The sequence below is a fragment of the Westerdykella ornata genome (genome assembly GCF_010094085.1).
Source record: "Westerdykella ornata strain CBS 379.55 unplaced genomic scaffold EI97scaffold_14, whole genome shotgun sequence".
Classification (NCBI taxonomy): domain Eukaryota; kingdom Fungi; phylum Ascomycota; class Dothideomycetes; order Pleosporales; family Sporormiaceae; genus Westerdykella; species Westerdykella ornata.
The window spans coordinates 214,637-241,504 of NW_022986864.1; the positions used below are offsets into that span (position 1 = coordinate 214,637).

At 53.4% G+C, this 26,868-nt stretch overlaps 13 protein-coding genes across 13 annotated transcripts; 4 read left to right on the top strand and 9 right to left on the bottom strand.

Moving 5' to 3' along the window:
- Positions 1–264: 264 nt before the first annotated feature.
- Positions 265–2,496, bottom strand: EI97DRAFT_73568 (uncharacterized protein). The gene is made up of 2 exons (XM_033803041.1): positions 588–2,496; positions 265–531 (listed from the first exon to the last, which is right to left on the bottom strand). The coding sequence occupies exons 1-2, from the start codon at positions 2,370–2,372 to the stop codon at positions 382–384; spliced, it is 1,935 nt and encodes a 644-aa protein (XP_033652929.1). The 5' UTR covers positions 2,373–2,496; the 3' UTR covers positions 265–381.
- Positions 2,497–3,272: 776 nt separating this feature from the next.
- On the top strand, positions 3,273–4,727 carry EI97DRAFT_379245 (alpha/beta-hydrolase; the record flags this gene model as incomplete). The annotated part of the gene is made up of 2 exons (XM_033795700.1): positions 3,273–3,397; positions 3,539–4,727. The coding sequence occupies 2 exons, from the start codon at positions 3,273–3,275 to the stop codon at positions 4,725–4,727; spliced, it is 1,314 nt and encodes a 437-aa protein (XP_033652930.1).
- A 50-nt stretch (positions 4,728–4,777) lies between these two features.
- On the bottom strand, positions 4,778–5,821 carry EI97DRAFT_459302 (uncharacterized protein; the record flags this gene model as incomplete). Its single annotated transcript, XM_033800989.1, has 1 exon — positions 4,778–5,821. One exon carries the CDS (start codon positions 5,819–5,821, stop codon positions 4,778–4,780), a length of 1,044 nt encoding a protein of 347 aa, XP_033652931.1.
- Positions 5,822–6,681: 860 nt separating this feature from the next.
- EI97DRAFT_501977 (alpha/beta-hydrolase) lies at positions 6,682–7,947 on the top strand (the record flags this gene model as incomplete). Its single annotated transcript, XM_033802733.1, has 1 exon — positions 6,682–7,947. Exon 1 carries the CDS (start codon positions 6,790–6,792, stop codon positions 7,945–7,947), a length of 1,158 nt encoding a protein of 385 aa, XP_033652932.1. The 5' UTR covers positions 6,682–6,789.
- Positions 7,948–8,375: 428 nt separating this feature from the next.
- On the bottom strand, positions 8,376–9,736 carry EI97DRAFT_434239 (uncharacterized protein). Its single transcript, XM_033798583.1, has one exon. It carries the CDS (start codon positions 9,378–9,380, stop codon positions 8,766–8,768), a length of 615 nt encoding a protein of 204 aa, XP_033652933.1. The 5' UTR covers positions 9,381–9,736; the 3' UTR covers positions 8,376–8,765.
- Positions 9,737–9,902: 166 nt separating this feature from the next.
- EI97DRAFT_434241 (Isochorismatase hydrolase) lies at positions 9,903–11,283 on the bottom strand. Its single transcript, XM_033798584.1, has 2 exons — positions 11,032–11,283; positions 9,903–10,807 (listed from the first exon to the last, which is right to left on the bottom strand). The coding sequence occupies exons 1-2, from the start codon at positions 11,099–11,101 to the stop codon at positions 10,230–10,232; spliced, it is 648 nt and encodes a 215-aa protein (XP_033652934.1). The 5' UTR covers positions 11,102–11,283; the 3' UTR covers positions 9,903–10,229.
- A 618-nt stretch (positions 11,284–11,901) lies between these two features.
- EI97DRAFT_459306 (P-loop containing nucleoside triphosphate hydrolase protein) lies at positions 11,902–14,856 on the bottom strand (the record flags this gene model as incomplete). Its single annotated transcript, XM_033800990.1, has 5 exons — positions 11,902–12,131; positions 12,190–13,686; positions 13,736–14,383; positions 14,437–14,574; positions 14,628–14,856. 5 exons carry the CDS (start codon positions 14,854–14,856, stop codon positions 11,902–11,904), a joined length of 2,742 nt encoding a protein of 913 aa, XP_033652935.1.
- An 831-nt stretch (positions 14,857–15,687) lies between these two features.
- Positions 15,688–16,284, top strand: EI97DRAFT_379428 (mitochondrial import inner membrane translocase-like protein subunit tim17; the record flags this gene model as incomplete). The annotated part of the gene is made up of 3 exons (XM_033795711.1): positions 15,688–15,756; positions 15,809–15,844; positions 15,898–16,284. 3 exons carry the CDS (start codon positions 15,688–15,690, stop codon positions 16,282–16,284), a joined length of 492 nt encoding a protein of 163 aa, XP_033652936.1.
- Positions 16,285–16,965: 681 nt separating this feature from the next.
- Positions 16,966–17,479, bottom strand: EI97DRAFT_459308 (uncharacterized protein; the record flags this gene model as incomplete). The annotated part of the gene is made up of 2 exons (XM_033800991.1): positions 16,966–17,333; positions 17,386–17,479. 2 exons carry the CDS (start codon positions 17,477–17,479, stop codon positions 16,966–16,968), a joined length of 462 nt encoding a protein of 153 aa, XP_033652937.1.
- A 922-nt stretch (positions 17,480–18,401) lies between these two features.
- EI97DRAFT_443261 (uncharacterized protein) lies at positions 18,402–20,207 on the bottom strand (the record flags this gene model as incomplete). The annotated part of the gene is made up of 2 exons (XM_033799807.1): positions 18,402–18,788; positions 18,852–20,207. 2 exons carry the CDS (start codon positions 20,205–20,207, stop codon positions 18,402–18,404), a joined length of 1,743 nt encoding a protein of 580 aa, XP_033652938.1.
- A 1,221-nt stretch (positions 20,208–21,428) lies between these two features.
- On the bottom strand, positions 21,429–22,516 carry EI97DRAFT_501982 (uncharacterized protein; the record flags this gene model as incomplete). The annotated part of the gene is made up of 3 exons (XM_033802734.1): positions 22,294–22,516; positions 21,537–22,239; positions 21,429–21,455 (listed from the first exon to the last, which is right to left on the bottom strand). The coding sequence occupies exons 1-3, from the start codon at positions 22,401–22,403 to the stop codon at positions 21,429–21,431; spliced, it is 840 nt and encodes a 279-aa protein (XP_033652939.1). The 5' UTR covers positions 22,404–22,516.
- A 651-nt stretch (positions 22,517–23,167) lies between these two features.
- On the bottom strand, positions 23,168–24,366 carry EI97DRAFT_467979 (ctr copper transporter family protein-like protein). Its single transcript, XM_033801630.1, has 2 exons — positions 24,211–24,366; positions 23,168–24,151 (listed from the first exon to the last, which is right to left on the bottom strand). The coding sequence occupies exons 1-2, from the start codon at positions 24,271–24,273 to the stop codon at positions 23,624–23,626; spliced, it is 591 nt and encodes a 196-aa protein (XP_033652940.1). The 5' UTR covers positions 24,274–24,366; the 3' UTR covers positions 23,168–23,623.
- Positions 24,367–24,389: 23 nt separating this feature from the next.
- On the top strand, positions 24,390–26,866 carry EI97DRAFT_73690 (uncharacterized protein). Its single transcript, XM_033803042.1, has 2 exons — positions 24,390–24,494; positions 24,605–26,866. The coding sequence occupies exon 2, from the start codon at positions 24,737–24,739 to the stop codon at positions 26,780–26,782; it is 2,046 nt and encodes a 681-aa protein (XP_033652941.1). The 5' UTR covers positions 24,390–24,494; positions 24,605–24,736; the 3' UTR covers positions 26,783–26,866.
- Positions 26,867–26,868: the final 2 nt, after the last annotated feature.

Here is a 26,868-nt window from a genome sequence, read left to right on the forward strand (position 1 = left end):
GAATGGCCAACGCACGTATAGAAGGTGATCGGAGAAATACATACACCGGAGGCGGATGCACAAGCTGCAGCAAAGGTGCTCCGAGGAGCGAGTGGTGGCTGAGGGCCTGTGGTGCAGCCACAGACACCCCATGCCACATACAGCCCATACGAGAGAAGCTGCATTGGGTGAGATATATGCTGCTTCGGTAACGAAACGATTGTGGGTGGCGTTGACCGAGGAGGTGGCCTACTTATGTTGCGCCTGACCCATTTGGGGGCAGACGGTCTGGTCAACGAAGGTAAGCAAGACCCTGATGCTTGAATGACCATGCGACGCGGTAACCTTCGGCATGCGAAGTTCAGCAGGAGGAGGAAGAGAAAATCCAGGCTGGAATCTCGCTCATACGAACTCGGGCCAGTAGTTGTACGGCATCAAGTTGGGACCTGTCCACTTTTCCCCGTACGGATTGGTACGAGTGCCTGCGAAGAAGCCGTCATGTGCATGCTCCAGAACCGAGATCCATGAAGAGGGTTCAGGATGTTTGAGCCACTGGATCCTTTGTTAGCGAGGGAAGGTATTCCAGCTGCGCATTGCAGGATACTTACTTGGTTGTGGATGTGATAAGTCCAGGCCCCGCGGAAGAAGTTCTCCAAGGTCCGGTTGTTGGGAGGGAACTTGTCCTCGGCCAGCACGTAATCCGCAACTACGCCAGCCTTGCGCAGCTCGACCTCCTCGTCGTAAGTCGCCTGGAACGACTCTGCGTGCTCAGGTTTCGGTGATGGTGCGGCTGCAGAGGCTGGCAGATTGTCTTGCGGTTCACCACCCCGCCTCGGCGAGGGTGCGGCTGCAGAGGCTACTGCACTTCCGTTGCGGAGATCACGAAGTTTCAGCTCACTCCACCGCGCCTCTTTCAGATCGATGGTTTCAAGCTGGGGTCCATCATAGCTCTCCCATTCATCCTTCAATGCCCCCTGCTTGCCCTTGAAGGCGGCACTATAGTCTCGAAGGCAGGGTACCGTGCAGCGACCTTCACGATCCCAGTTGAACTCTGTCCATATAGGATCGAATGCAGCCGTCTCCAGCATCAGGAACTCCTGGTCGCGTCCGTCTTTCCAGGCCATGCGTCCAAGAATTCTGGGATGGAAATTGAGTCCCATACGGATACCACCATATACCATGTACGAAGACAAAGAGGAGTTGGCCGTAAGCGCCATGATGGCAGTGTTGTAGTCGCCAGGATGAGGATGTGCAGCCCAGCGTTCGGCAAAGGCGTGTTCCTTGGGTAGCAATAGCGGGCGCATGTCTCGAAGCATCAGCACATCCATGTCGAAGTACACGCCGCCGTGGATGTGGAGAACCACGAATCGCATTGCATCCGAGACAGCCACTGGAAGGAACGTCATCTGTTTGGGAGTGAGGACGAGCCAATGCTGTCCATTGCGGTCTTCGACAATGTTATCTGCGACAGCGATTTCGCCGTTTGCATTGGGCTTCCCGGGCGTCGTGTAGTATCCGAATCCGTTACGATCTTCGGCATCTTTGGGCAGCGGGATTCGCGAAGGGAACTTCCAAGCCTTGAGGACGATGTCGCCGCGCTCAACGAGAGGAAGAAAACGAGCGAAGAGGGCATCTTTCGTGAGCATGTGCTGCACAGCGTTGGGGTCCCTGTCACTATCGAGCCAGATCCAGAGGCGTGAGCAAGCCAGATTCTGCGTGTACAGATAGCTCTTGACGAAGGCTTCAACTCGCCATGTCGCAGGCCCAGTCCAATAGACGTGATACGGGATTATAGGACCAGGGCAAGTTCCAATGTTGGTCCCGTTGGCAGGCACGGCTTCTTCCACAGAGACATATTTATGGAGGGTGTTGCCATGGCCGTCTGCGTTGACGTATTCAGCCCTTCGCGGGTCTTGTGCGCTCGCTCGCTCAGCAGGTTCGGGGAGCCGATAGTACTGTTTCTCCCCATTCGCTAAGAATTGAAGGCAATCGAACACGTTTCTCATCTTCTCGAGGCCAGTGTACGTTCCCCGGCATTCTTCCACGAGCCTATGTAGGTCTGCTTCCGTGTCGACATGCGGCCGGGGCCCCATGTAGTCGTCCTTGATCTTGACGGCGGTGACGGGACGATTGAAGACATTTGCGTGTGGGTTGATGGTGACGGTCTTGGAGGAGCTGGCGAACTTGACTTGGACGCCGGCCTTGGTGGTGCGTAGAAGTTCGGTGGGTCCGGCCTTGTCGAGGAAGGCGGGGATGCCGAGCTTGCCCTTTGCGGAGACACTGCAGTCGGTCACCAAGTTGATGAAGCCAAAAATGGCAACATAGAGCAGCGCTGCCAATGCCAGATTTTTCAACAGGGTCAGAAATGCCCTTGCCCGAGATGTGTCTGCCATGTCTGCTCTGCTACCAGCAACTGCAGCCCGAAAACCAGCGTGCTTGCAGTGTTCCCGTCTGGAAATCCAGGTTTACTATGCCCCGGCGGATCCGGACACCTATCTCGTGGAATTGACGAGACCGGAGAGCTACCGAATAGGCTCTTGCTGCTTTGGAACGGTTGGAGGGATGGTGGGGGGTTGCTTTGCGCGTAACGGACTTCAGGGCGTGAAATGGAGAGCAATCGATCAGGGTGACGTATCGAGGGGATGTCGATATTTCTACGTCGAGAGTGTGCCGCAGCGCTTGGAGGAGGCGGGAGTGTGTCGACAGCTGTCACAACCAAATGGGGGCGATGCTGCTTGCTGTATCCAAGGGGCGTGGGCGGCGATGGGGAAAGGGGCGGAAATGAAGTGTGGAGCAGCAGTTCGGGAGCAAGGTTGTTCAGTGAAGGGATCCTGGAGCAACGATGTCGTAGCCACGCCCATGCGGACACTTTGGAGGAAAGGATTAAGAAAGAGGAGGACAAGAAGAAGAGACGAAGAGAATCATTGGTAGGAGAGGGAGGAGGGGGAGGAGGGAGGCACACTCTTTTCCTAAAGTACATAAGGGCCAGGGGCCCGGAGCTGAGGTAAGGAGGTCGGGGTATTTGAAACGGGCCAATTAGAAATGAGTAATTTTGGAAAACCGGAGTTGGCTCCGCGCCATGCTACTCTTGGACAACGCCCAGGCGCGCCCCTTGGACCGTGCGTTGTCTTCTCCAAGGCTGGATATCTGCCGAGCCGCCAAGCATCTGGAAACCCGATGCACGCCTGCGAACAACAACGACGACAACGAGGACACAAACGCGACATTCACTCCTTCTGTCCTCGGTCCCAACTCTTCTCCTTTTACCTTTTATTACTTGCTGTCGTTCGTCGATGCTGCGGCGTCTTCTTTTCCTCCCACGCACTGCGCCCCATAGACGCCTCTTCTCAGCAGTAGCATCGCCACGTACCGAGCATGTCACGATTCCCTGTGGATCGAACGGCACCGTGACAGTGGAGTATGAATCCGTTTACTACATTATTATGCTCGTCGGTTCTGGCCTCCCATCTTCGCTAGACTCACCCACACTTCCCCATCCTTTCTTTATTCCCTACGCTCCTTTTGCCTGTAGCCGCACCTGGTACTAAACTCTCGCTAGCATCTTCCACGCTTCCCGTGCATCTCAATCTGCCCCTGTGCTCATCTACCTGCCTTCAGGACCCTTGCTTCCCGAGCATACTGCTGAAGAGGACCGCCTCGTGAAAGCTCTCGCAGCATCAAGCAGGTCGACCCTTGCTCGTATCAACTATCGTGCCACCACTGGCATCACCTGGCCCACTCCCCTTCATGATGTGCTTGCCGGCTACGACTGGATCATCCAGCATCTGCTTTCAGATGAATCTCAGGTCGCACGTCTAGGTGTTTGTGGGGAACTCCTGGGTGCCTCCCTAGCCACCAGCCTTGCCTTGACTGAATGTCGCTTGGGTGGGAGTCGAATCGTTGCTGCAGCTGCGAACAACCCCGTCGCGGATTGGGTCTTCGCCGACGACTTGCCCGTTGCTGAACCGTCCAACCTCCCAGAGCCGCGTGCCCCCGAAGAGACTGCGATCCCTGCTGACCAAGATACGATGACCTGGTGGGCTCAGCAAGAGGACAAGGACGAGAGAGAGACGCCAGCAAAGCCAGCAAGGCCGAAGAAGCGAGCATCTAAACCTCCGTCTGCGTGGTTGACCAATGCTGATAACCCAGTCATCCCAACCTTGACCTTGTCTGCACAACGAGATATCCTCTTTGGCAACCCTCAGCACATGTTTGATCGCTTCGCTTCTCCCATTCATTTCTTCCGCTCACCTCACGGCGAGTTGATATATCCAAAGGACGACGATGGATTTGCATCACTCGACCCTCTTGACATCGAGGATCGGCTTGACATCAATCATTACGAGTCCCGCCAGGACATGGAACGGGATCGCGCCCCCCTTATGCCCGTCCTGAGAAGATGTCGGGCGTACGCCCGCATCTACCCTCCTGCTAATATGCTCCTGTCGCTTCCTCAGTGGCACATCACCACCGGGTTGAACAGTCCTCTTCTGGATCAAGCTTCGGAGCTTGCGAAGATGCTCAAGAGGAGTATTGCAAGACGGCAGCTGCGCACCAAGACTGCCAGGATCATGTGGCAGGACCCGGTTGAGAAGGCCAAGTACGAAGCTTGGGCGGACCAACGGGTGGGGTTGAGCACATCAGAAGGAGTTGGTCTATGGACTGTGTCAGATAGTCCTTCCTGGCAGGATGGCGTCGAAAGTCTTGGCAGATGGATGGAGGAGTGTCTGACATCGAAGCCGGCATGATCTCGCTGATCTGACAGGATTTACTATACAGAGGGCCAGTACCAGGACGACTATACGCCCGTCTTCCACCGTATACCGTGCTCGTCATAGAGACCGCCAACCGCCCTGCTTAGCTCGTCTTCCATGAACACATCGATAAATCCAGCATCCCGCGCTTCTTGGTACACAAACTCGTCAAGCCTCACCGGCGTGTGATCTAGAGCCTCCACACGCACCACCACAAACGGTCTGCTCACTAGCAATGGGACGGCCTCTCCAGGTTCTTCCGACATGAAATCTTCCAAAGTCACCGCCCTGTCGATCCCTCCATGCCTCCCAATTACTCTGTCTTTTCGCACCAATCTTCCCTCTTTGAGCACCCGATCCTGCATAAACGGCAACAACAAACCGAATCGCGATAAGGCTCCCGCCTCGAGGTACTCATCGCTCGCCTTCATGGGCGAGTACCTCGAATGCGAATACCAGCCACCACTCCTGTGGTACGACACCGTCACGGCATACTCGTCCTGCGCCAACAGGTTCGTCAAAAACGCCTTCTTAAACGCATGGAACGGCGCAACGGGATACGGCATGACAAACACAAAGAACCCCCTTCCTTTACTCTGAGCATATGTGGGTAACAAAACGTCCCACCACGTGTCGCTTCTCCCTCTTTTTAGATAGGTCTGCAGGCCCCCTTCTGAAATCTCGATGGGGATTACTCCGCCCCTCATCAGCCTCTTCAGGAACCGTTTCTCGGGCCATCGATCGCGAAGACTGCCGGCGTCCCACGGACCCCATGATATCCGCCGGTATACGTATTGCTCCACCAACCCGAGCAGCTGCGCGTGCGTAGTCGCTGAAGCCCAGACGGGCCGTAGGGCGGTTTCGTCCTCAGTGGTTTGGTGGCTTTTTTCGTTGAGGAGGTTGGATTGGTGGCTTAACCAGAGGAGGATGAAGGGAACCAGGAGGACGAAGAGGAGGCAGTATGCGTCGCATTTGTTTAGGTCGAGGGGTCCCGCGGTGAAGAGAGGGGGGCAATTGTGAGCGTTCGAGGGAGAACTGGGAGTGGGAGTTGTGTCTAAGGTGATGTGGATCGTTGTGGGCGGGCTCATCTTGCCTTTTTGAGAAGGGAAAGGTTGGGCCGAAAAAGGCGGTTCTGTGCTGGATGGACGCAGAGGGATGGTGAGGGTGCGTAGGGCGTGGAAGAAGTAGGGGGTTACTTTCTGCAGAAAGGATGTGACCAGGTTACCGGAAATTCTGTGCGGAGAGGATGAGGAGAAGGGATGGCCTACGAAGGCATGATGTATTTTCGTCAAGGGAGGAGACAAACCAAGGACACGGTTTGTTTTGTTGCACTCCCTGTGTGTGTCTAGCTAGAAGCGGAAGATGGACAAAGAGGATTGTGGTGTCGTTGCCAACTCCGGCGTTGGGTTGGATGGCGATGCTTTGTTTGTGGAGGTCAAAGAGAGCTGCACCGTCGTGGAGATATTGACGGTACACGTGGGGAGGTAGTCTTGGCTACTCATGGGGCCCAAAACGCTCCGCATAAATCCTACTGTTACCACATAAACGTCGTTCAAGGATAGCGTACTACCGATCAGAAAGTCAGTCCCGTCTTGTTAGGCTACTTTGGGATAATGAATCGCAGAATGCCGGAAAGATGCCTACTACCAGCTGCAGCGCCGAGTCACACAGCAAGCACAGCTATATTATAACCCCTGCTTTTTGAGTAGTCCGTAGGACGTTTATTCATCGTTGGTCATGTGTATGATATGATTGCTCTGGGGAAGTGCCGATTGGCAGAGGAGGATCAGGGCACAGAAAACCATTCGCATGCGATTATTACCAAATGTGACCTAGCGCCAGAAGTGGGTCTACCGCCATGCGGGGGATTGGTCCTTGCCCAAGTGCATTCCCCACTCTTAGAGAAGCCGAGGTCCAATTCTATGCTCGGCCCTCCCATTCGCTGACGCCTTCCATCACAGTTCTACCCAGTATAAGTTAAAACGACTCGAGTCCCTCCCTTGAGACCTCCATTCCTCCACCTCTGAGCCCAGCAGCCCGAGGTCTCGCAGCCATCATGGCAGACCTATTGCAATACCAGCCCTTCAGAGGCCTCTACGCCCTCACAGCCCTCGGGTTCGAGCTGGCCCGCATCCCCCTCTGGATCCTCAAATACATCCTCCCCTACGGCCGTCAACACCCGAAATGGAGCTTCCGCCAGGCCCTCAGCGTGCGCCTTTTCCTCTCCGCCGTACACCACATAGCGCGTCTCCGCATCAAGACTCCGCTCCCCTTAACCCCGGGCGCCGAAAAAGAGCGCTTCGTCGTCCTCAAACCCGCCGCAGGGAAATACTTCACCGGCCCATTCGCGCCGACCGAGCACGTCAAACCCATCCCCATAGGCGCAAGCTGGTATCCCGCGCCCCTAACCCCCTCCTCCAACACGTCCGCCATCCTGGTAATCCTCCACCTCCACGGCGGCGCCTTCGTCATCGGCGACGGCCGCACCAAAGCCTCTGGCTACTTCGCCCGCAAACTCCTCAACCACACGCCCGCAACCCACGTCCTGGCGCCGCAATACCGCCTCTCGACGCTGCCGGCCTCACCCACTTCCAACCCCTTCCCCGCCGCCCTGCAAGACTGCCTCTCCGCCTACCTCCACCTCCTCAACGACCTGCACATCCCCGCTAGCCGCATCATCCTGTCCGGCGACTCGGCCGGCGCAAACGCAGCCATCTCCCTCTTGAGATACATATCCCAATTCGGCGCCGAGCTCGATATCCCTGCGCCCAGGGCAGCGTTGCTCTGGTCCCCTTGGATTTCGCCGGCGGACAGCATCCATCGCTCCAAACTCGAAAGCAACAGGAATTACGGCACCGATTACCTCCCCTACTCGTTTACCTCGTGGGGCGGTCTCGCGTACGCGGGTGCTGCGGGGCCCAAGGTGCTGGAGAGCGAGTACGTTTCGCACAAGGGGAGGCCGTTTCGGACGAGCGTGCCCGTGTGGGTGAATACGGGGAGTGCTGAGGTGTTGTTCTTCGATGATGTCGAGTGGGTGGAGAGTATGAGGGGGGTGGTGGGGAACGAGGTGGTGCTGGATGTCGAGGAGACGGCCGTGCATGATGTTTGTCTTGTGGGCGGGCAGTTGGGGTTTGATGCCGAGGCGACGGCTTGTGCGAGGAGGGCGGGGGAGTGGGTGAGGGGGTTGGGGGTGGGTGGAGAGGGAATGAATTAGCGGATTGGATTTGGGGTGAGGGAGGGATGGATAGAGAGGGGACGAGGATATACCCATGTGGTTGAGTTCATTGTATACATAGGTACCTGAGAATAGAAGCTTGAGTGGCTTGGTGAGTGATCGATGGTTTTGCCGACGGACACCCCAGGACCATAAGGGTTCATCCGCATCATCGATACTCTAATACCCAGCCCTCACTGATAGGTCCCTGCCCACCGTTGCGCGGATAGTAAGCCTTGGAGACCTAGAAACACATACATGAACTTTCACCATGAACGGCTGGGTTTACACATGCCCAAATGGTGCTAGGTCAGAGCTAGAGCTAGTAGATGGCGCGCAGGAAGAGAGAGATTCCGAACCAATAATGACGACAGACAGTGCCGAGGTAGAAGGCCTGGGGAATCCAAGCTCTCGAATTCTATGTAAATGTTCTATAGTATGCACCAGCTGTATTGTCTCAGACTAGCGTACCCGACGATGACATACGGGCGCACGCACCGTAGAGGAGAAACAAATGGTAAAGCACATCTATCACCAAGGACAAGTGAGAATCCTCCAATGGAATAATCATGTAGGCGCATATGGGCATGACTCCAATCGACAACGTCTATTCCCTTCCCTCCTAAATCTATGGTTCTTGGCATGCAAAAATGCAATGCAAAAACCAGACGAAATCTATCTCTTGGGCTTTTACGGCTTCATATAAGTTGAGCCTCCAGGGCCTCGGACAACCAGCCTCGGTGCCAAAAAAAACGCTCATCTATGCAAAACAAGGGTCGGGACAAGCATGTGAGGTTCCTCCGTCCCCATCAGCCGCTTCAAGCGCCGTTCTTTTCGAACTCGACGCCCTTCTCGTGCAGGAGTTCTTCGATATGCGGATTCAGCCAGTACTCGGCCAGTACTTTGGCAGGCATGTCTTTGGCGCCGGAGATTCTGCCCCGGCACTCGGGCTGCTTGCACAGGCAGTCGAACGGTTGCGCCATGTCCCACTCGGTGCTGGGGTAGAAGAAGGTGAGTTCGTCGCCGGCGCGAAGGCCCTCCTTCAGGTCCGGGTTGACGCGGACTTCCCAGCGGGGCATGTCGAAGATGAGGGTGGGGCGGCACGAGTGGTTGATGTAGACGAGGTCGTTGTTGAGCTCGATGTGCAGGGAGCGGGTGGCCTGGACCGAGGAATAGGCGCAGAGGGCCCGAGTGGGCGAGGTGATGCGCGCGAAGATGGCGCCGGCGGGGAGGTCGACGAGGGAGAGGGAGCGCGCGGCGAAGTTGCCTGGGCAATGCTCAACGCGCATGAGGCGCGAGAGGTCGGGCTTGACCCAGGCGGGGATGGAGTCTGCTTCCTTGGCTAGGGAGGAGGAAGAGGAGATTGACGTGCTCGATGTCTTCTCCCCGTTGGACGGGGCGGGAGCGGTGTTGGAGATGGCTGCTGGTGACATGGTGAAGAGTAGTAGGGGAGGAGTGGAGTGATGACGGGTTTCTGTGGGAGACGATGAAAGGTGTCCAGCACAATCATAAACACGTGCCTGGCTAAGGGCGATCACGGCAATTGGGTGTCAAACGTTAGCCTCATGTCCAAGTAGCGGCATGGGACGTTGCTGTCAAGCCGTGATCCATGTTCCCGAAGGCATTCGGCTTCAGATGGGACCATTGGGAGATCAGTGGAACAATCTATACCTGGGAGGAACCGAGGTGATACCCTATGAGCTCGGCAGTGTATATGCAAAGCAGCCATGATTGCCAAAAGGATTGCGTAATTGAGAGCTTTAGGAGGGCTGGAGGTGAGATGGAGTGGGGACAGAGACGGAGAGAATCGCCCCAGCTGGTCCGTGGTGGGGGGAAAGGGTGAACAGAACGGACCTTGCAATTGGCGGGGTACCTGAAATTTTACGCTAGCCGATTATAGACTTAGCGCTACTCCTTCATCGACAAAGACGACCTCCGACCTCAACTCTCGCAGGCCTGCATCTGCCTCCTGGACATTATCTCCATAATGGTTCGGATTCTGTTCAAACAGCTAATCGAGAAGCTGGGCATTTCGACCATTCTGAGGCGTCGACGGTATCGCAAGATGCATTCACATGCACCACCGTAACGCACAACGCCCCGCCCATTTTCTTCCCAAAGAATCAATATAATACTGAAGCACAAACCGCTCTGTACCTTTGAGTTTTCCCCCTTTCTCCCCTACCCTCAGCTAACCCTACCAAACTCACTGCTCAGTTCCACAAGCCCTTCAAACCCACCATCCTCCCTCACACCTCTCCCAACCACCAACTAGCCTACACCTAACACCCCACCTCCCTCCCCAACCTCCTAACCACCTCCTCCGTACTCACCACATCCCCGTACCCAAACCCATACCCCCGCAGCGCAGCCTCATGCTGTCTCTGATCCACGCTCGCACACGCATCTTCAACGAGCCACGTCTCGAACCCGCGATTGAATGCACTGCGGGCAGTAGTATCGCAGCAGCAATCCGTCAGGACGCCGCAGACGATGACTCTCTCGACGGCCGCGGTGCGGAGCCGGGATTCTAGAGACGGTGGGGCTGGCGGAGACGAAGAGGAGGAAGCGGCGTTGGAAGTGGAGAGCTCCGGGCCGGTGATGCCTAGGAAGGCGTCGTATGTGTTTTTGGGGATGACGGAGGGGTGTGTATGGGAGGAGGAGGCGTTGTCGTAGAGGGCGCGGATGGAGGGGAGGAGGTGCCACGCGGGGGAGCCGCGGTGGATGCTGCCTTCGATGCCCCATTTCTTTACCAGTTGGTTGGTGATGGGGGATTCAAAGTCGGAGGGTGGGTGGCCGTGTTGGGTGAAGTGTTGGGGGAGGTAGTGGGTGGTGAAGTGGTCGGAGAGGGTGGATATATCTGGGGCGGGTTAGGAGGGAGATGTTAGCGAGGGAGACGGAGGGGGAGTACGAGTGTGTTTGAGGTAAGTAAGGAAAGGCATATGTTTCGAAACGGGGATAAAGTTAAACGTAGGAGAGGGCCGTCGGTAGTATCTAACTCGAGTGCTTGTTCCATCTTGCATGTCTTCGAGAAGGAGTACAGGGAACGGAAGACGGATCTGAGAGCGGAAAGAGGAAACATACTCTTCATGATAGGCATGCCCATTTCCCGAAAATGCTCCTGCATATCGATGACCAGCAGTGCGGTTTTCATCTTCAAACCTTATACACCGGTTGCTCTTCAGGGTCGTGCTATAGACTATATTTTTTGGGCTTCTTCAGTGCGGAGCCCTTTCACAGTTGAACGCAAGGAGATAACGGCAGATCCTGGTCCAGGCAGTCTGGATATGTGGGAATTGGAAGCACAGTAGTTGGGGGAAGGCCCGGGGGATCATTCGGGCCTGAGAGCAGTGTAAGTTGGACGCTAACCATGACGTAGAGCGTAGATCGAGCGCTAACCCTCTATGGAAATTCAATATCTTCGCGCCACAACAATTCGATGAATTAAACATAGCAACCTAGCTCACAAGTTATATCCCGTTGAATCAACGGTAAGTGCGACAACAGAATTATTCAAGAGGTTATAGTAGGAACATCACCTAGCTTGGACAAAACATCACGGTAGAAACATCACGGATAGACTGATTGGCAAGGTTGGAAGGGTACCTTGGAATTCCGGATCTTAGGCAGAGGTACATAGGCATGATCTAACCAATTGATTCCATTTCAAGGCCTTCCCATGAACACATATGGTGAGCGGTCTGCGCCAGCACGACAAATGGAGGCTCATTGTTCGAGACCACAATAGCGACAGCCTCTGCGCGAGCGAGACGATCGATCCCATATTCCAGTCACAAGCATGTGATGTACAAGCCAGTGATTCCCCGCGATGTCGACGAGAAAGGCTAAACGTTTCCGACAGCTCAGAAAACCGTCAACGACGACAGCGGGCGCTTTACATAAACGGTATGTGCGTGAACATCCAGAACACTTGCGTCCCAATACCCAAGCCCATCAATTGCTGTCCACAATCATCAAGTCGCCTTGCTCAACGGTGGGAGCTCGAAGTGGAAGATTGAAACCCTGCTGTTCGGCTTTGACCATTGACGGATCGTTGTACTTTCCCTGAAGCTTGTCAAGTTCTTGCAGGCCTCGGAGCAGCGAGTCCTTGATGCGTATGAGCTCCCTGCGACGAAGCTCACGGTCGGGATCGTCTGCGAGAAGGCGGATGCAGTTCTCGTGGCCTGGTTTCTCGTTAGAGTATTCGTCCATGAGTAGTCGATTGATGTGCATATCACATACCTTGCGGACCTGCGGTCAGTGCTTCCACCAACTCCCCGAAAAGAGTTGTCCGGAGGGCTTTGAATAGTTTGCTCTCAACGCGCATGCAGATGGAGTCATGGAAACGCCGAGACGCGATGTTGTAATATGAGATGATCTTGGAAGCGACGCCTAGCTCAAGCTCATAGGGTTCTTGAACGATAATATCACGGTGCTCCGCCTTCTGAGACAGCTTTTCCCGTTCGTTCGGTGTAGTCGTCTTGCCATAGATGGAGTCCCATTCGTCGAAGTAGTTCTTCGTCCGGGCTCTGATCCTGTGTGACTTGTACAACTCGTCGACTTTGCACCTCTCATCATGCCACACCTCCTTGTAGTAGATGTACGGGCCCTCCAGTTCATCTTTCAGAGTCTCCGGCGCCATCGTATGACGCTGCTCGTCGATATGATCCTGAAGAAGCTTCTCAACCACCTTCCAAGCAGCACGGTAGAGTTCAGCATCCCGCCAAGCACGGAAATGTTCATCAAAGACGGATTCCAGATAAGCTCTCAGCTTTTCCTCTAGCTCATTGAAGAATCGATCAAGTGGCCGGTGCCATTGTTCCAGGGTGTTGATCATCATACGGTCTAGGACCTTCGGCTGCAACTCGCCGGGTATTCTTGATTTGGAGGTTGCCTTGATTCGACGTCCAATATCATCGAGATCAAGTCTGGTCTTGTATCGAACTAACTCGTCATTGCCAGGCTTCCACATGGGCTTGGCTTCGACCTTGACATTGCCTCGAACGGGTTGTTTCTTGGGGGTATTGTTCCCGTCGCTGGCTCCCAATTTTCGCTTCTTGCTCGGAGTATCGGTTGATGGTCCTTGCACGTTGCCACTCTCGTCGCCGTCATCATCAGAATCGATGACAATGCAATCCGACGGTGAGTTCCCCTTCGACGAAGACTGGATGAGGTTGAGGTCCCTTGTACCCCACGGCTTCAGAGCGGGTTTCATCGCCGCAAGCCCGTTGTTGAAACTGTCCTTAATGCCTTCCCACTGGTTGCGCCAGCTGGTTTCATCGTGACTGCCATCGATTTCTATGTCCTTCTGTATGTTTTGAGTGAAGTCCCTTAGAATCTCTGTCACTTTCAGCATCGCGTTGTGGGTGGGCGGTTTCGGAATTAGCTCCAGCTCAGCCGAAACAGCACTAAGCCGCTCATTGATTCCGTGACGAATGGTAGGCAGAGCCCTCAGCATCTGAGCTGCAAGCTTGTCGGACAAATATGCTTGGAGAGCTGCCGTGCCAAACCGATCTTTATGTGACTGCAATTCCGTGGCCCACGGCTCAACAGTGCTGAAAAATTTTTCCTCTTCCGCGCGCGCATCTCGGTTGGTGAAGCCTGCATTGATCTCCTGCTGTCCAAGGTTCTTCACAACGAAATAATCGTGGCCGAGTTTGAAGCTTCTGCCTTCCAATATGGCTCGAATCTTGTCGACCCGGCTGCCGGCTGGAAGCCTGTCTGGCTTTGTCAAGACGCCTGGTCATGTTAGTAAACGTGCATGCGGGTAAGAAGGGAAGCTACGTACCAACGCAACGATCGGTGGCGTTCAGCTCCCGTGCAATTCCAGCCGCCGTTGAATTATGGATATCGTTCTCCAGTGAACAGGCGACTAGAATGAGAGATTCCTTGTCCTGGACGTATTCCGTGACTAAGTCTTTGACAAATTTTACGAGGAAGTGTGTCTTATCATCCTCGGATTGTCCAATGATTCCCGGGAGGTCATAGAACGAAAGAGAGGCAAGTCCTGGGTGGGAGATGTAAATACAGACACAGTTTGGACTGAAATCTGCACGCCGATAGTGTTTTTCCAGTTCCTCGAGCGGTCCATGGAGAAAAAGCTGGTGCTCAATCCCTCCGCTTAGTATTGCTAGTTGAGCCCTTGCAATGAGATTCTCCAGTTCGTCTGGTGAGTCTGTTTTCGCGAACTTCACTTCTTCGGATTCTCCCGGCAATTGTATCCACCCTTGAAATCGTTGTTCATTTCCGCCCCGACGCTGAGGCTCGTGTACGTATCGGAGACGTAGAAACACGCAAGCTTCCCAGCGGGCGCCTGGATCCTTCGCCGGTTCGATTTTGATGAAAAGAGGGCAGCGCGTACAGGTGTCAGTCGCACGAGGAGTTTTGATACCGGAGATCGCCTCTATCACGGAGCTTTTCCCAGTGGATTGGTCGCCTGACGAAGATTAGTTAGGCCGCAGCCGGTGTCAAGCCTGGGAGTTTGCATACCTAGGACGACGCATTTGGGCAACGGGATCTCGTATTGATCCAGGCCCAGGGTTTGGAGCTTTGCAACCACGGTAAGTGCTTCTGTGACACCAGCCCCGAGAGCTATCGCATGGCCTTCAGACGGTGGAACTTTAGTTTCTATAGCACCAGTGTTAGTGTAAAAGATGAACACAGCTACAGGTGATGCTTACCGTCGTTGCTCGGAATGGTAAGCGACCCAGAATCTTGGGAGAGGCGGAGGTCATCCTCAGGAGCAACACCTTCAGTGCTTCCAGGCCTGCGAGGTTCCTCGTTGGAGCGCATGACTACAGGATCAAGCCCTGGACTGGATGGCGCTTCTGTTAGGGTAGTTGCGGGAGTGAGACCACCCGCTCCCGGCCTGAGAGAATGCCTGGTGACACGCGCCGACGGCCTCGCCATGATGCATGCAAGTCACTCGAGCAGCGAAAAAGTGAGTTGGCAGTGGTCTTTGACAAAGGGAGAGAATGGTGGGTTGTATGCGGGAAGATATATGCGACGGCAGACTGGTTCACTTTCACTCGAGTGGTGCACAGACCAGCGGGGGTCAAGCACAAGTAGTAAGTGAAAGACATCGCCACGAGGTGGTGAAGTGGCCGAGTTGCGCTCAAATGCGAAGATGAAAAGACTTTGATGAACTCGTGAGATTACATGAGAGGGTAACAGTGAAAGTGAGACATGACAGTGAGAAGTGAGAAGTGAAACGCAGAAGTAACAGTGAAGAGACACAATGGATACTGGGTATGTACATTGGAGAGAGACTGATAAGGCCCTAAGTTGCTGAGATAGATTCCTCCCAAGCCACTGCGAGAGTGATTCCATGATAAAAGGTGGACATTGGTATATCCGCAGTCACCGCCGATTTTGCAAGCCAGTGGGATAAGACGATATGGCGACGTCTGGGCTGACACATTGTGTTGGTTAGAGCGCCCATTTCAGCGATAAAATGTATGAGTTTTAGCAGGAAAAGCAGCTGATGCTAACCTCTGCCATAAGGCACGGTGAAGAGGAGGAGGCCTTTGGAAAGACGTTCGAAAGGATCAATCTGCGCTAGGCAATTTGGGTAAGCCCTAAGTAATCACGTGCACCGACGACAACGCTGATCCCTGTTGACCTAGGAAAAAGTCGAAACAAGACATCACCACCTCAACACTGGCCCATCGCCATCCATCGCCCGCCTTATTCTCTCCGTACACCTACAGTACTGATATCGAACTCTCATAATCCTCCAAAATGGATCACACACGCGACCCTTGCCCATGGGTGATCCTGAACGATTTCGGTGGCGCCTTCGCTATGGGTGTAAGTCTTTGCGCATTCAGCTCAATCGACTGCTATTGACAGCTTCGTCTAGGCTATTGGAGGCGCCGTATGGCACGGTATTAAGGGAGTCAGTAGAATCCCCTCCGACCTGTAATGCGGGCACGCGCTCACGCTCCACAGTTCCGTAACTCTCCGTACGGCGAAAGGCGCATCGGCGCCATCACAGCAATCAAGGCTCGCGCTCCCGTCCTGGGCGGAAACTTTGGTGTTTGGGGTGGTCTATTCAACATATATGATTGCGCCGTGAAAGGCGTGCGCAAGAAGGAGGACCCGTGGAACGCCATCATTGCAGGCTTCTTTACCGGCGGTTCGCTCGCTGTACGAGGCGGTTTCCGATCCATGCGAAACGGTGCGATATCCTGCGCGATCCTGCTGGCCGTCATTGAAGGCGTCGGCATTGGCTTCAATCGTATGATGGCGGATAACACCAGACTCGATGCACCTCCCCCTCCTCCTCAGCAATCATCTGGCCAGCCAACGCTAGGGGCCCCGGCCATGGCCGCCTAAATCACCATGTTTCCGATTGAATTTTTTTTCGAATTGTTTCTATATAAAAGAGCGTAGGGTTGGCACTCGGAGTCGTTCTAGGGTCGGTTTGCATATTCCGCTCAGCCAGGTGCGGCGGCGGTTGGCGTTTCTTACTCTCCTCACGCTTCTGCGCTATTCTGTATCATACGCACTAGATTTGTACGACTAAGTGGGAGATTTCGAGGATCGTAATGGCAGCAAGACGCGTTCTATGTGCCTTTTTGCGAACCATTTGGGCTTGGCGCCTCGAGCTTCGGCTTTCTGCGCCATACGATACCGATCAAGAACTGAGTCGAGACATTCAGCTGCGATTCATTCAAGGATCTGATCATACCTCAACACACTGCAATACACCACCACAAGACATCATTCAGTAAGTTCGCATTCTGCACACGTACACGAATCTGTCACAATGCGCTGTAGGGTATCAGGATCTGGAAGAATTGATATCTTAGGCTCCACCCCTACACTCGTCGCAGAAAATAGCATAGTCCATAAAGAGAGCACAATAGTATAAGGAGAAAGGAAACATAAAAGAAGATCAAGAAACCCGCATCCTACTCTCCGTTACGCCTTGCGCCTTGCTGACTTCCGTACCACTTTTCTCCTTCCCTGAACATCTAGCCAACGGCTACTTCCCTACGTTCTCCCTCCCCTCCCTCAGAGCGAGCCTATATAATCCTCGTCACTCGTGATCATACCGCGCAGGTGTCTGATCTCCCGGCGCAGCCTCGCAATCTTGGCCCGCAGTGCCTTCTTCTCCCCCCCCCCAAATTCCGCAATCCGGACCCGGTCTTCTTCGAAGGCTGCCATTATTTGCTTCTGCGTCCTCGCCGCTTTCATACACGTCTGCTGCAGCTTGGTGACGGCCTCTTGCAGATCAGAGCCCGTCTCGGCGATTGACTTCATCAGTCGACGTGCGGCTCTGGTCGTGGGCATGATGATAGCAACGGGCAGTTTTTGAAGATATGGCGGCTCTGGTAGGGCGAGATGGACCTGAGCGGAGGAATTGTGTATGTAGAGGCTGCCTTGGTTGGAATGGGCGTTTGCAGAGGTAGCGACCGAGCGCAGATGGGTTACGGTTGGCCGATTGTTTCCTGCTAGTTGACGGTACCGGTTGACGGACGGATTTGCAGTCGTAGAGATACTGGTCAATGAGGGGGAAGAAGTACATAAGGAATGAAAAGAATGCTGTTGAATTGTCACGTAAGTGCTCACTTTGAGCAAGTCAGTGCGGTAATTCTTCTGTCGACGTTTTGCAGTAAAGGATTGCCTTGGGCGAATAAATGTTGACACGCTAATGCCTTTGAGAATTCATTCAATGTTGAGGGAAGTGGGATGTATACGAAAGAAACGGATGGCACTTCCCCTAAGGGTCGCCGACGATTCTCAATGTGGAAGGGCCTCTTGAACAGGGCGGAACAACATGACGCTCCGTACCGGAGACAGGGAGTGCATGTTGAAGGGTTATGGGAAGTCAACAGAGGAAAGCTGTTTGGGAATTTTTCAAGGGAGATTCAATCAGCAGTATAGCGAGTACCCGAGAAGCTTCTGCATTTGCCATGAGCCTTGACAGTGGAGATGAACAGGAGAAAGTTGTGCCCTTGATTTGAGAGAGGCTTGGCCGTCACTTGAAGACTTACTGCTGCTAATGTCGACTCCGACTTTCGCTCAACGCTCGAGTCAAGAAAATGGTGAGACACTCTTCGGCAAACGCGAAGGAAGGAGAACGACCAAGGACAAGTCGAGGCCACACAAAACCCTCGACAACCCAATCACACTTGCGGCTGCTGCAGCTGTTACTCTATCAAGATTTGGGGAAATTGTAGTTTTTGCAGCATGTGAGAGATATACATAATATACAGAAATCCTCGGTTTGAATTCTCCCTGTTACAGAAAGCGCGCAGAGCGAGATTCCGCTGTAGACCGCGTTAGACTTCGCGAATCCATCTTCCGGCAACCCATTGAACCCAAAGACGCTCGTAATGTACCCATCACGGATCCTGAATCCTCGACCATACGTCTGATTCCGTATAACGCGTTACTTCCATCCAGGAAGAGGCCTTAGGAAAGAAAGCAACGATGTCTTCCATTCCTTAAGCATTCTTCTTGTCACCCCAGCTCTGCTTCGTCCGGTGTCCCATGGCAGCCCCATCGGCTCGAGGCAGCTCTTGGAGAACAGGAGCATGGCCCGGGCTCCATGTATCCTTCGTGAACGTGAAATTCGGCTGGACGGCAGCACGAGAGCGCTCCTCGCGGAAATGAGTGTTCTGCTCCAGCAGCGCAGTAGCATGTTGAGAAGCCCAGAGATACGCCTCATTTTTGTTTTCCGGCTGGGGGAACATCTTCTTGGCCGCCGCAAGAAGTGGAGAATCTGATGCGGTCGGGAACGGCTGGGTTCCGAAGTGAGGTGCGGACGTCTGCGGACCTGAACCAAACCCTTCTCCAATAGCGCCAATGTTCGTGTTTTGCGGGAGTGGTTGCTGTAGGGTGAGCGGTACTATCACAAAAACCAATCCTGCTCCCCACCGAGTATTCGCACTTACAATTTTCTGCATATCATCTTGAACCATGTGGTACGGTGGTCGAAATTGTCCCGATAGCGTGTTTCGGCGGCCGAAGGTTGCAGGGATGGCATCGGAGTTGTTAGGCCCCATATTCAAGCAACTGTTCAAGTTGTAGTGTGCCTGGTTGATGTCTGACAATGCATGTGCGGAGACATAGGCGGATCCACTGGCTAGGTTCCCATAAGCCAAATCAGGGGCGTAGGTCGCGTGAGTTCCCTTGAGACGTTCGTTGAGAGGCCGAGCCTCCAAGTGTGAAGCAGCGATATTTCCGCTCACTGCCCGAAACGCAGACCCTACATCGACTGCACTGTTCAACATGAGAGGTATCGAGCTGACACCGGTGGAATTGGACTGCAAGAATGACTGAGATTGGCCGACAGCATGCGCCATGGGCAATGGTTGCGTGAGATGTTGACCAAACTGCCCACTCAGATGCCGAGTGTTCTGAGATGTTGCGGTATTGTCTAGTGGAGCCATTGAACTTCGTCCGAAAGGCGGCAGTGTTGAAGTGTTCTGCCCAGTCCCTTGGATACCGCCGGTCGTTGTTGGGTTCACGATCTCTGCAATTCCGCCTAGTACCTTTGGATGCTTTTGAAGGAATTCGGCCAAGGCTGTCGAGTCGGGTACCTTTTTGTTGACCACCATGTATGCCAGTCGCTTGACAATGCAGTCCAGAAGCACTGCTCCGTCATGACCAACCAAGCCAATCTTCTCCTCTGTTGTCGCCAGTTGTTCAACAGCGCTGATATCGTCGAAACTAGGCGTGGTGTTGTTGAAATTAAACCAATAGTGATTGAAGATATGTTGTGCGTATTCCGTCATGCCTAAAAGACGCGCGGCGCGACAGACGGATATATCCTCGGAGGCATCGTTGCGCCGCTTCAGCAAGCAGAAGTGACTCGAGGTCGTGATCTGTTTCAGCCATTCAAGGATATACAAGAAAGGCATCTTGCTAAGCCCAGCGGGAAGACGCAGTTGGCGGACCTTGGGATCAGAATCGCTGATTTCCGTCGCCTTGGTTGACAGAGCTTGGAAGAGACGCCAGGGCATCGAACAGACCCATTTATCGCCAATGAGAATCTCAAGCTTGAGTCCGCCTTCAAGGAGCGCTTGGCGGTCTTTGGCCGTGAGATAGCGCACATTGTCCAGCCCTAATGGTCCTTCGGCGTCCATGGTCGCCGCGTCAAAATGATGCGGTTCGATGTAAGATGGGAATGGCTCCGGAGCGTCTTTCTCGGAGGCCGCAGGGCTCGTAGGGCGGTCTACTTCCTCGTTACGATCGGGCGACTTGGACTCGCTCGCCATGTCAACAGCAAACGGCGACCGGCTTGGCATATCGACGATTTGAGAGGTCAATGACAGGATGATTTCGATGCTGAAGTAGGGATAATGAAAGTGAACCTAGGACTCTCGACAGGTTGCGGTACGCCGCAATTGGAGCGGAGAAAAGTGTGTTGAAGTAGAGAGAGCTTCACAAGAAGTTGTGTTGTGGAGTTGAATATGAGGTAATAGGGAAAGTTTCTGCAAGAAATACAAAAGATATAGCACAAGGCGGGTTGTGGCGGGAAGCTTCTGCGAGGCGGCTGCGGACCGTTTGGCGGCAGCGGTGAAAGTCTTTGCGACACATTTTCACCAAACCACTAAGCCACTTCTGGCGGCATTGTATTATCTCTATTGAGAGCTTTACGGATTGCATTACTTGCTGTGAACGCATCCTCAGGATACATCTCGGATAGTCGGAGAGCACCTATATGCAAGTTCCCCTAGCTACGAGGACCACGTATTAAGGTCTACCCGGTGTGGCTTCTGGCAGCACCTTATGGTGGAAAGCGTCATGCATCGTATACTGTCTGTTGTGAGGATATCAGAAGTGAGATTTTCTAAAAGCCTTCGAGGTAGTCATTGGTTTGTGTTTATGCACATCCAAGAAGCACTTAACATTCTGTTGAGAGAGGACTTGTCCTTGCCACATGATATTGAAGTTCATATAGCTCATACGGTTCGGAGATTTCCGCAGATAATTATCAGATCTGAAAAATGTACACTGCACAGTTCTGGTTGCAAAGATCATAAGCCGCATAGAGATGTTCTAGTACTTCTACCACGGATAGGGCAGCTAATTTAACAAAGAAATCCGACTATTGGTGGAATGTTTGGCTGGTCCCCACTTCTGATAAGATGATGGATGTTTTGGCAAGACATTTGAGAAAAATGTCTCCTTGTTCAGCTCTACATGTGTCTGGATTGACCAGTTCGCTCCTATGGTCCAATTCCTCTCGACTCACACGGAATAAACAATAAATAAAGCATAACCACGTAGAATGTGTAGGCCAGCAACCCGTAAATCCATTAGTGACTTGAATATTTCCCTGTAGGAATTCTATAGTCTGGCATTCGTGGTACGCATCCAAAAAGTTAGATCATGACTGCCCCAGGATGTATTGCTTACCCGATGTTCTTTTATATAGGCAATATATGTTTATTTTAGAAAATATCAGGGTATGCTTCCATTCACCAACAGACGTCATCTCCAAATGTATCACTCAAGTAACTCCTCTATTCGTTTGTTCCACGTAGTACGTGCTACATATTTCTTAGCCCTAGATAGATATTCGAAGATAACTCAAACATCTGTAGCCTGTCTAAGACAAATTGCCCGCATACCTCCTGCGCCTGCCCACACCTCCATCCATCTTCTGCATTGCAACGGCCAACTTCCAATGGCGCGCAAAAAAGTTTCACCCACACAGCCTTATCACCCATGTCGCCTGCCCGCCTCAACTCCGCCAATCGCTTCACTACACAGGCGAAGAAGACGTCATTCTCATCCAGTGCCAACGCCTCCACATCCGCTATATTCTGGTAGATTTCCCTGTTCAGTTGACAACCGCGGAGAGTCGCAAACCGAGTCCAGTATAGACCGAAGATGTTTTCGTAGTAGTGACGTTCCAATCCCAAAGCCATAGCTGCGCGGCAGATCATCAGGTCTTGCTTTGGGGTTTGCCCTTCAGGCAGGTTCGGACACTTCGCGAGCCTGCCAGTGCTATCAAGCCAACTGACAATGTGTTTGATTGGAGCCGCTTCGATGCCTTGCGGTAGGTGGATTTCGGCGAGATCAGGTTTCTGGTGATACATGTCGCGGGTTTTACTCGAGACAGAGAGCATAAGATGCAGTGGAACTGTGGCCACATGGCTGTTGCCCTCGAAGACTTCGACTCGAGGGCCCGCACAGAGACGTTTACGTTCGCGTAAGGAGAGTTCCAGGACGTCGACAACTGGATAGATCGAGGTCTTGGGGAGGGCCCAAATGATTCCAGCAGTGGGAGGCGCTTCGGAGTACATGCGCATGATATCCCACAACTTCAGGCTATAGAAGTGGTTAGGGTATTCGTTATAGAATCTTTATAGACTTCATACGTACTCTTTGGCAGCATTGCTGCGGGCGATTGAGCTAGACGTGTTTCTGCCGGTGGAAGCGGTGCTGCTCTTCTCGCTGGCGGTAGAGCTGTGCTTTGAGGAAAGAGGTGTCATGCTTGCGCCAAATAAATAATATGGACGAACAACCCTGGTGAAAAGGTGTAGACCGTTAAGTGTAGACGTTGTAAGGATCTAGATAGAGTTGTATTTCTGTGTTGATGTTGATGAAGCGGAGTTGGTCGGGGGGACCCGGGGAGAGTTGCGATAGGGAGAACGAACTTATATAATCATAAACTTGTAAGGACGCCTTTCACTCTAGCGTCGTACACGTTACGAGCTACGGTGCAATATTTTCATTATCCCATCTAGGGTCTGTGAAAGGTTTAACTACCTTACAGTGAATATGACCTCGTAACATAGACTTATCCTAGGGTATACACCTACCCGTGTCCCGTGCTTTCCCCGAGACAAGACAAGCAATTGCACACATGATTAGCAAGTCATAAGACATGAAGTACTGCAAACATTGAAGTGAATAGTCAAGTCATTGCGACGAGCAACGGGCAGTATGGCTGCCCCAGATCCATTCGACGACCCAGAAGACGAGCGTTTCGTCTGTCCATCCCCGCGGGAGACGACACAGGAACCTGAGCCTACGGTGAAGCCGAGGCCGAGACTCGAATTGGCGAGCCGAAAAAGAATGTCCTAGACTGCTGCCACGTCGGGCAATGGGCATCACCTTTTCGAATACAAGACGCCGCTAACCACCAAGGCGGAGTTATTTAGGACCTGGGTCGAATTTGTCCTGGCGAGATTATGAAACAAACATGGTCCTATCCATATTCCAGATCCGCATTTGGATCCATTGCCATCGATACCTCTTTTGAGTGCCGCCGCTACACCAAGGTTCCTATCGATAGCTGTGATTGCGGTGGAGTGGATGGAAAGCAAGGGGGTGCAACTGCTATAAGTTGCGAATTGACCTAGTGAAGGCGTCCTAGATATATTGTCTGTTTGGTACAATTTCGAGCATTTTTCTATGCCTTTTCCCATTATTACCCCTTTGGCTATGGATAGCAGATATTGCATTTCAACGTCTCGAGCTCCAACTGAAGCATCACCTTGGGATTACTAGTAACGTCAGCAGTAGCCCTCAATAGACCGTAGGCGCCACTCGCCCATGGATACCTGGCGTCCGAGAACAACAGCTCTGACGCAGCGAATTGGGACCATGTCTCGCTGACCAGTTTATTATGTACCGAGCACACTATTCGTGCAAAAGCTTCCATTTTGTGTCATAGGGAAAGTGGTATCAAAGCTCTCCTCCCTCTTCATCATGCACAACACCCCGTCGGCCCGGCCACATCAACCTCACTCTTCCCCTGCAACCCCTCCCTTTCCACCAACCCCGAACTATACGGAATCCTCACAACCATCCAATCGCACAGAAACTTTCCCAACGTCGCCCCAATGACAATCGAAATAATTACATAACCATTATAATGCATGGCCAACAGCATCACAATATACGCCACCCCCAGCGTGGCCCCATGAATCACCGCGCGACACAGCTGCTGCAGCGGACTTGCGCGATACGTCGCGTACCCTGGCAGCGCCGCGGGCTCTGCGGTACAGCATTCGTTGGATGGAGACTTTTCCAGTTGGGATTGCGTGAGACGTAGATGGCGCTGGAATTGGCGGTGCAGATAGGCGTCGTGTTCCTTGCCTAGACGACGCAGGAATTCGAGACAGACGACTAGGAGGACGACGCCGATGCAGGAGGCGGCGAACATGGCGTTGTTTTTGATGTGCCAGGACGAGGAGAGGAAGCAGGCGTCCATGACGTTCCAGTTCCAGAGCATCTGTGTTTATCATTATTAGTACAGGGCTAGATGGTGGATATAAGTGCATTGAGACGGACCTCGATCTTGCATTCTCCGGTCATGGTGGAGGGAGCGGGACTCCCCGCGGAGTGGTGGCTCATGCTGAGATATTTGCAGGCCTGTGGCGAAGATGGTGAATGTTCACTCGTCCTCCTCTTTCATATATGTATAAGGAATCACAAGGGATTTACGGATACTCAGGGTCGCAACAACGATCTGAGATACGACGGAAGACGTGGATATAAGCTACACCCACAACCGAACCGACGCAAATAAACGCATTCCCCACCAAGCCCGGCGTTCCTGGTGATCCCGGCAGTTTGTGGGTCAATTCCCGCGCAAACTTGCTCAACGCGACACTGAATCGCGGTACTCAGCTACACAGGGTACCCGATTGGCCAGACTATTGCGTTTAGAGGCTGATTACGGTAGAGCAATCCTCGGCCGTTACACAGTGAAGGAATGTATATAGAAGGGGATCACCCGTCGATTAACGTGTAGCTCACGACGACACCACTTTTTGCGACTCCGTCCCCCCTTCGACGGCGCCTGTCCATCGTCAACATGGCGGCTTCACACCTCCCCCGCCACATTCAGAACATGAGCGAGGCGTCCGCTCTGGAACCGCATTGGGGGTATGCGGACCGCGCCGTGCCCTGCACCAACGACCCAGGTTCCTGCGCATACTTGGACGTCGTCTATCGCAGCCACGATTTGGGAATGTACTATACGGGAATAATCTGGGCGACGATTGGCAGCATTCTCCTCGTGTGGGCTATCACCAGACAAGTCTGTCGCCGACAGACCTCCGGTGTTCGACTACCTGCTGCTCAGGCAGGAGAAGATCCCAAAGTAAGAGGAAGCGCACTTCAACGACTCTCCTCTGCGATCCGTGCATACGCAAGAAGATACCTCCTCCCAGACGCCTCCCGCACCATCTTCGGCCGCACCACTCGCACCCAAGTGCTCACCCTCACCGTCCTCACCGGCTACCTCACCATCTGGTCCTTCGTCGGCATCGTCTACGGAAAATGGGTCACCCCCGTCAAGAAGCTTCCCGGCGTGTACAACACGCGCACATCTCTAGGTCCCTTCGCCGACCGAGTGGGCGTCCTCGCATACGCCCTAACTCCTCTGTCCATCATGCTGTCGAGTCGCGAATCCATCCTCTCGCTCGTAACGGGGCTCCCGTATCAGAGCTTCAATTTCCTGCATCGCTGGCTCGGATACATCATTTTCGCGCAATCCGCCCTGCACACCATCGGCTGGTGCGTCGTGGAGTTGCGTCTCTACCAGCCTCAGCCGCAAGTCGGCCTCGATTGGATTAAGCAGCTGTATATGATCTGGGGCGTCATCGCGATGTTCTTCCTTACCATCATGGTGGTGCTGTCAACGCCCTGGGGTATCCGTCTTACCGGATACGAAATCTTTCGAAAAGCGCACTACGTCCTCGCAATGCTGTACATCGGCGCCTGCTGGGGCCACTGGGAACAGCTGAAAGTCTTCCTCTTGCCGTCCCTGATCGTATGGTTCCTGGACCGCGCAATCCGGCTCGTGAGAACGGCTCTCCTGCATTACAATTTCCTCCCGTCCGGAAACATGGGTCTCCGCTATGCAGATGCGAATATCACCTTTTTACCGGACGAAAAGAGTGGCGATGTTGTGCGCTTGGATTTCGAGCACCCCCAGGATGCGTGGAATGTAGGGCAGCATTTCTACCTCTGCTTCCCCGAGAGCTCGATTTGGCAGGCCCATCCTTTTACTCCTCTTAGTCTTCCAGTGTACAATGCCGATACGCAGAAGCACTCGTATGTTTTCCGCGCGAAGAAGGGCGAAACAAAACGGATTGCCGAACTCTCCGCTCGTCGTGCTGCACGTTCCTTGCAGAAGCTAGAAGGGCAGTCGGAGTCGAAAGCGGATGCTCAGCTTTCAGTCGTAGTAAACGGACCCTACGGCGAACATATCACTCGCGACTTGCCCTCTGATACGAACGTTCTCTGCATAGCAGGTGGGACGGGAATTACTTACGTGCTCCCCGTCCTTCTGGACCTGGCTGCGCGCCCTCGCACCCCAGATCGCCACATCTCGCTCGTTTGGGTATGTAGACATAGGAAAGATTTGGAGTGGGTCGCTCCTGAATTGGAAATTCTAAAGCTTGAGGCGAAAACGCTGGGACTGAAGATGCATGTATTTCTTACGCGTGCCGCTGAGGAGCATGAGGGCGTTGCCGATCCGAACGTCCTTCCGGGCAAGCCAAAGGAGAATGACGAGGGCGCTAAAGAGAAACATATCACTCATGAGATAAGACCAACTGGTTCTTCATCATCGGGTTCTTCATGCTTTTCTGGGGACCGATTATCCCTACACGGCGTATCGATGTCGGACCTCATGCTCGATCATGTTCTCAACCGTCCGAACCTCGAGGAGATTGTGAAGGACTTCGTTCAGCAGAATGTAAGGGGGAGAACGCAGGTTTTTGCATCGGGTCCGGGGGAGATGGTGAGCGAGTTGCGGAAGGTGGTAGCAGGGGTGAATAACGGAGGCAAAGTCTGGAAGGGAGAGGAGAGATGGGATGTCCGATTGACTTGTGATGATCGATTGGAGTGGTAGGGCGGGGAGAGGAGATGACGAGGATGACGTGCTTTATGATACCCTTTCTTTCTTTCGATATTTCAGAGCGATCCCGACAGGAGAAA

Bases quoted from the DNA above. Each gene is read 5' to 3' on its own strand.
- EI97DRAFT_73568 (XM_033803041.1), bottom strand. From the start codon at position 2,372: ATGGCAGACACATCTCGGGCAAGGGCATTTCTGACCCTGTTGAAAAAT. The intron at 532-587 runs GTAAGTATCCTG...CAAAGGATCCAG, and splicing joins CTTATCACATCCACAACCAA to TGGCTCAAACATCCTGAACC.
- EI97DRAFT_434239 (XM_033798583.1), bottom strand. From the start codon at position 9,380: ATGTCACCAGCAGCCATCTCCAACACCGCTCCCGCCCCGTCCAACGGG.
- EI97DRAFT_434241 (XM_033798584.1), bottom strand. From the start codon at position 11,101: ATGAAAACCGCACTGCTGGTCATCGATATGCAGGAGCATTTTCGGGAA. The intron at 10,808-11,031 runs GTATGTTTCCTC...AACCCGCCCCAG, and splicing joins GGGCATGCCTATCATGAAGA to ATATATCCACCCTCTCCGAC.
- EI97DRAFT_467979 (XM_033801630.1), bottom strand. From the start codon at position 24,273: ATGAGCCACCACTCCGCGGGGAGTCCCGCTCCCTCCACCATGACCGGA. The intron at 24,152-24,210 runs GTCCGTCTCAAT...TGATAAACACAG, and splicing joins CCGGAGAATGCAAGATCGAG to ATGCTCTGGAACTGGAACGT.
- EI97DRAFT_73690 (XM_033803042.1), top strand. From the start codon at position 24,737: ATGGCGGCTTCACACCTCCCCCGCCACATTCAGAACATGAGCGAGGCG.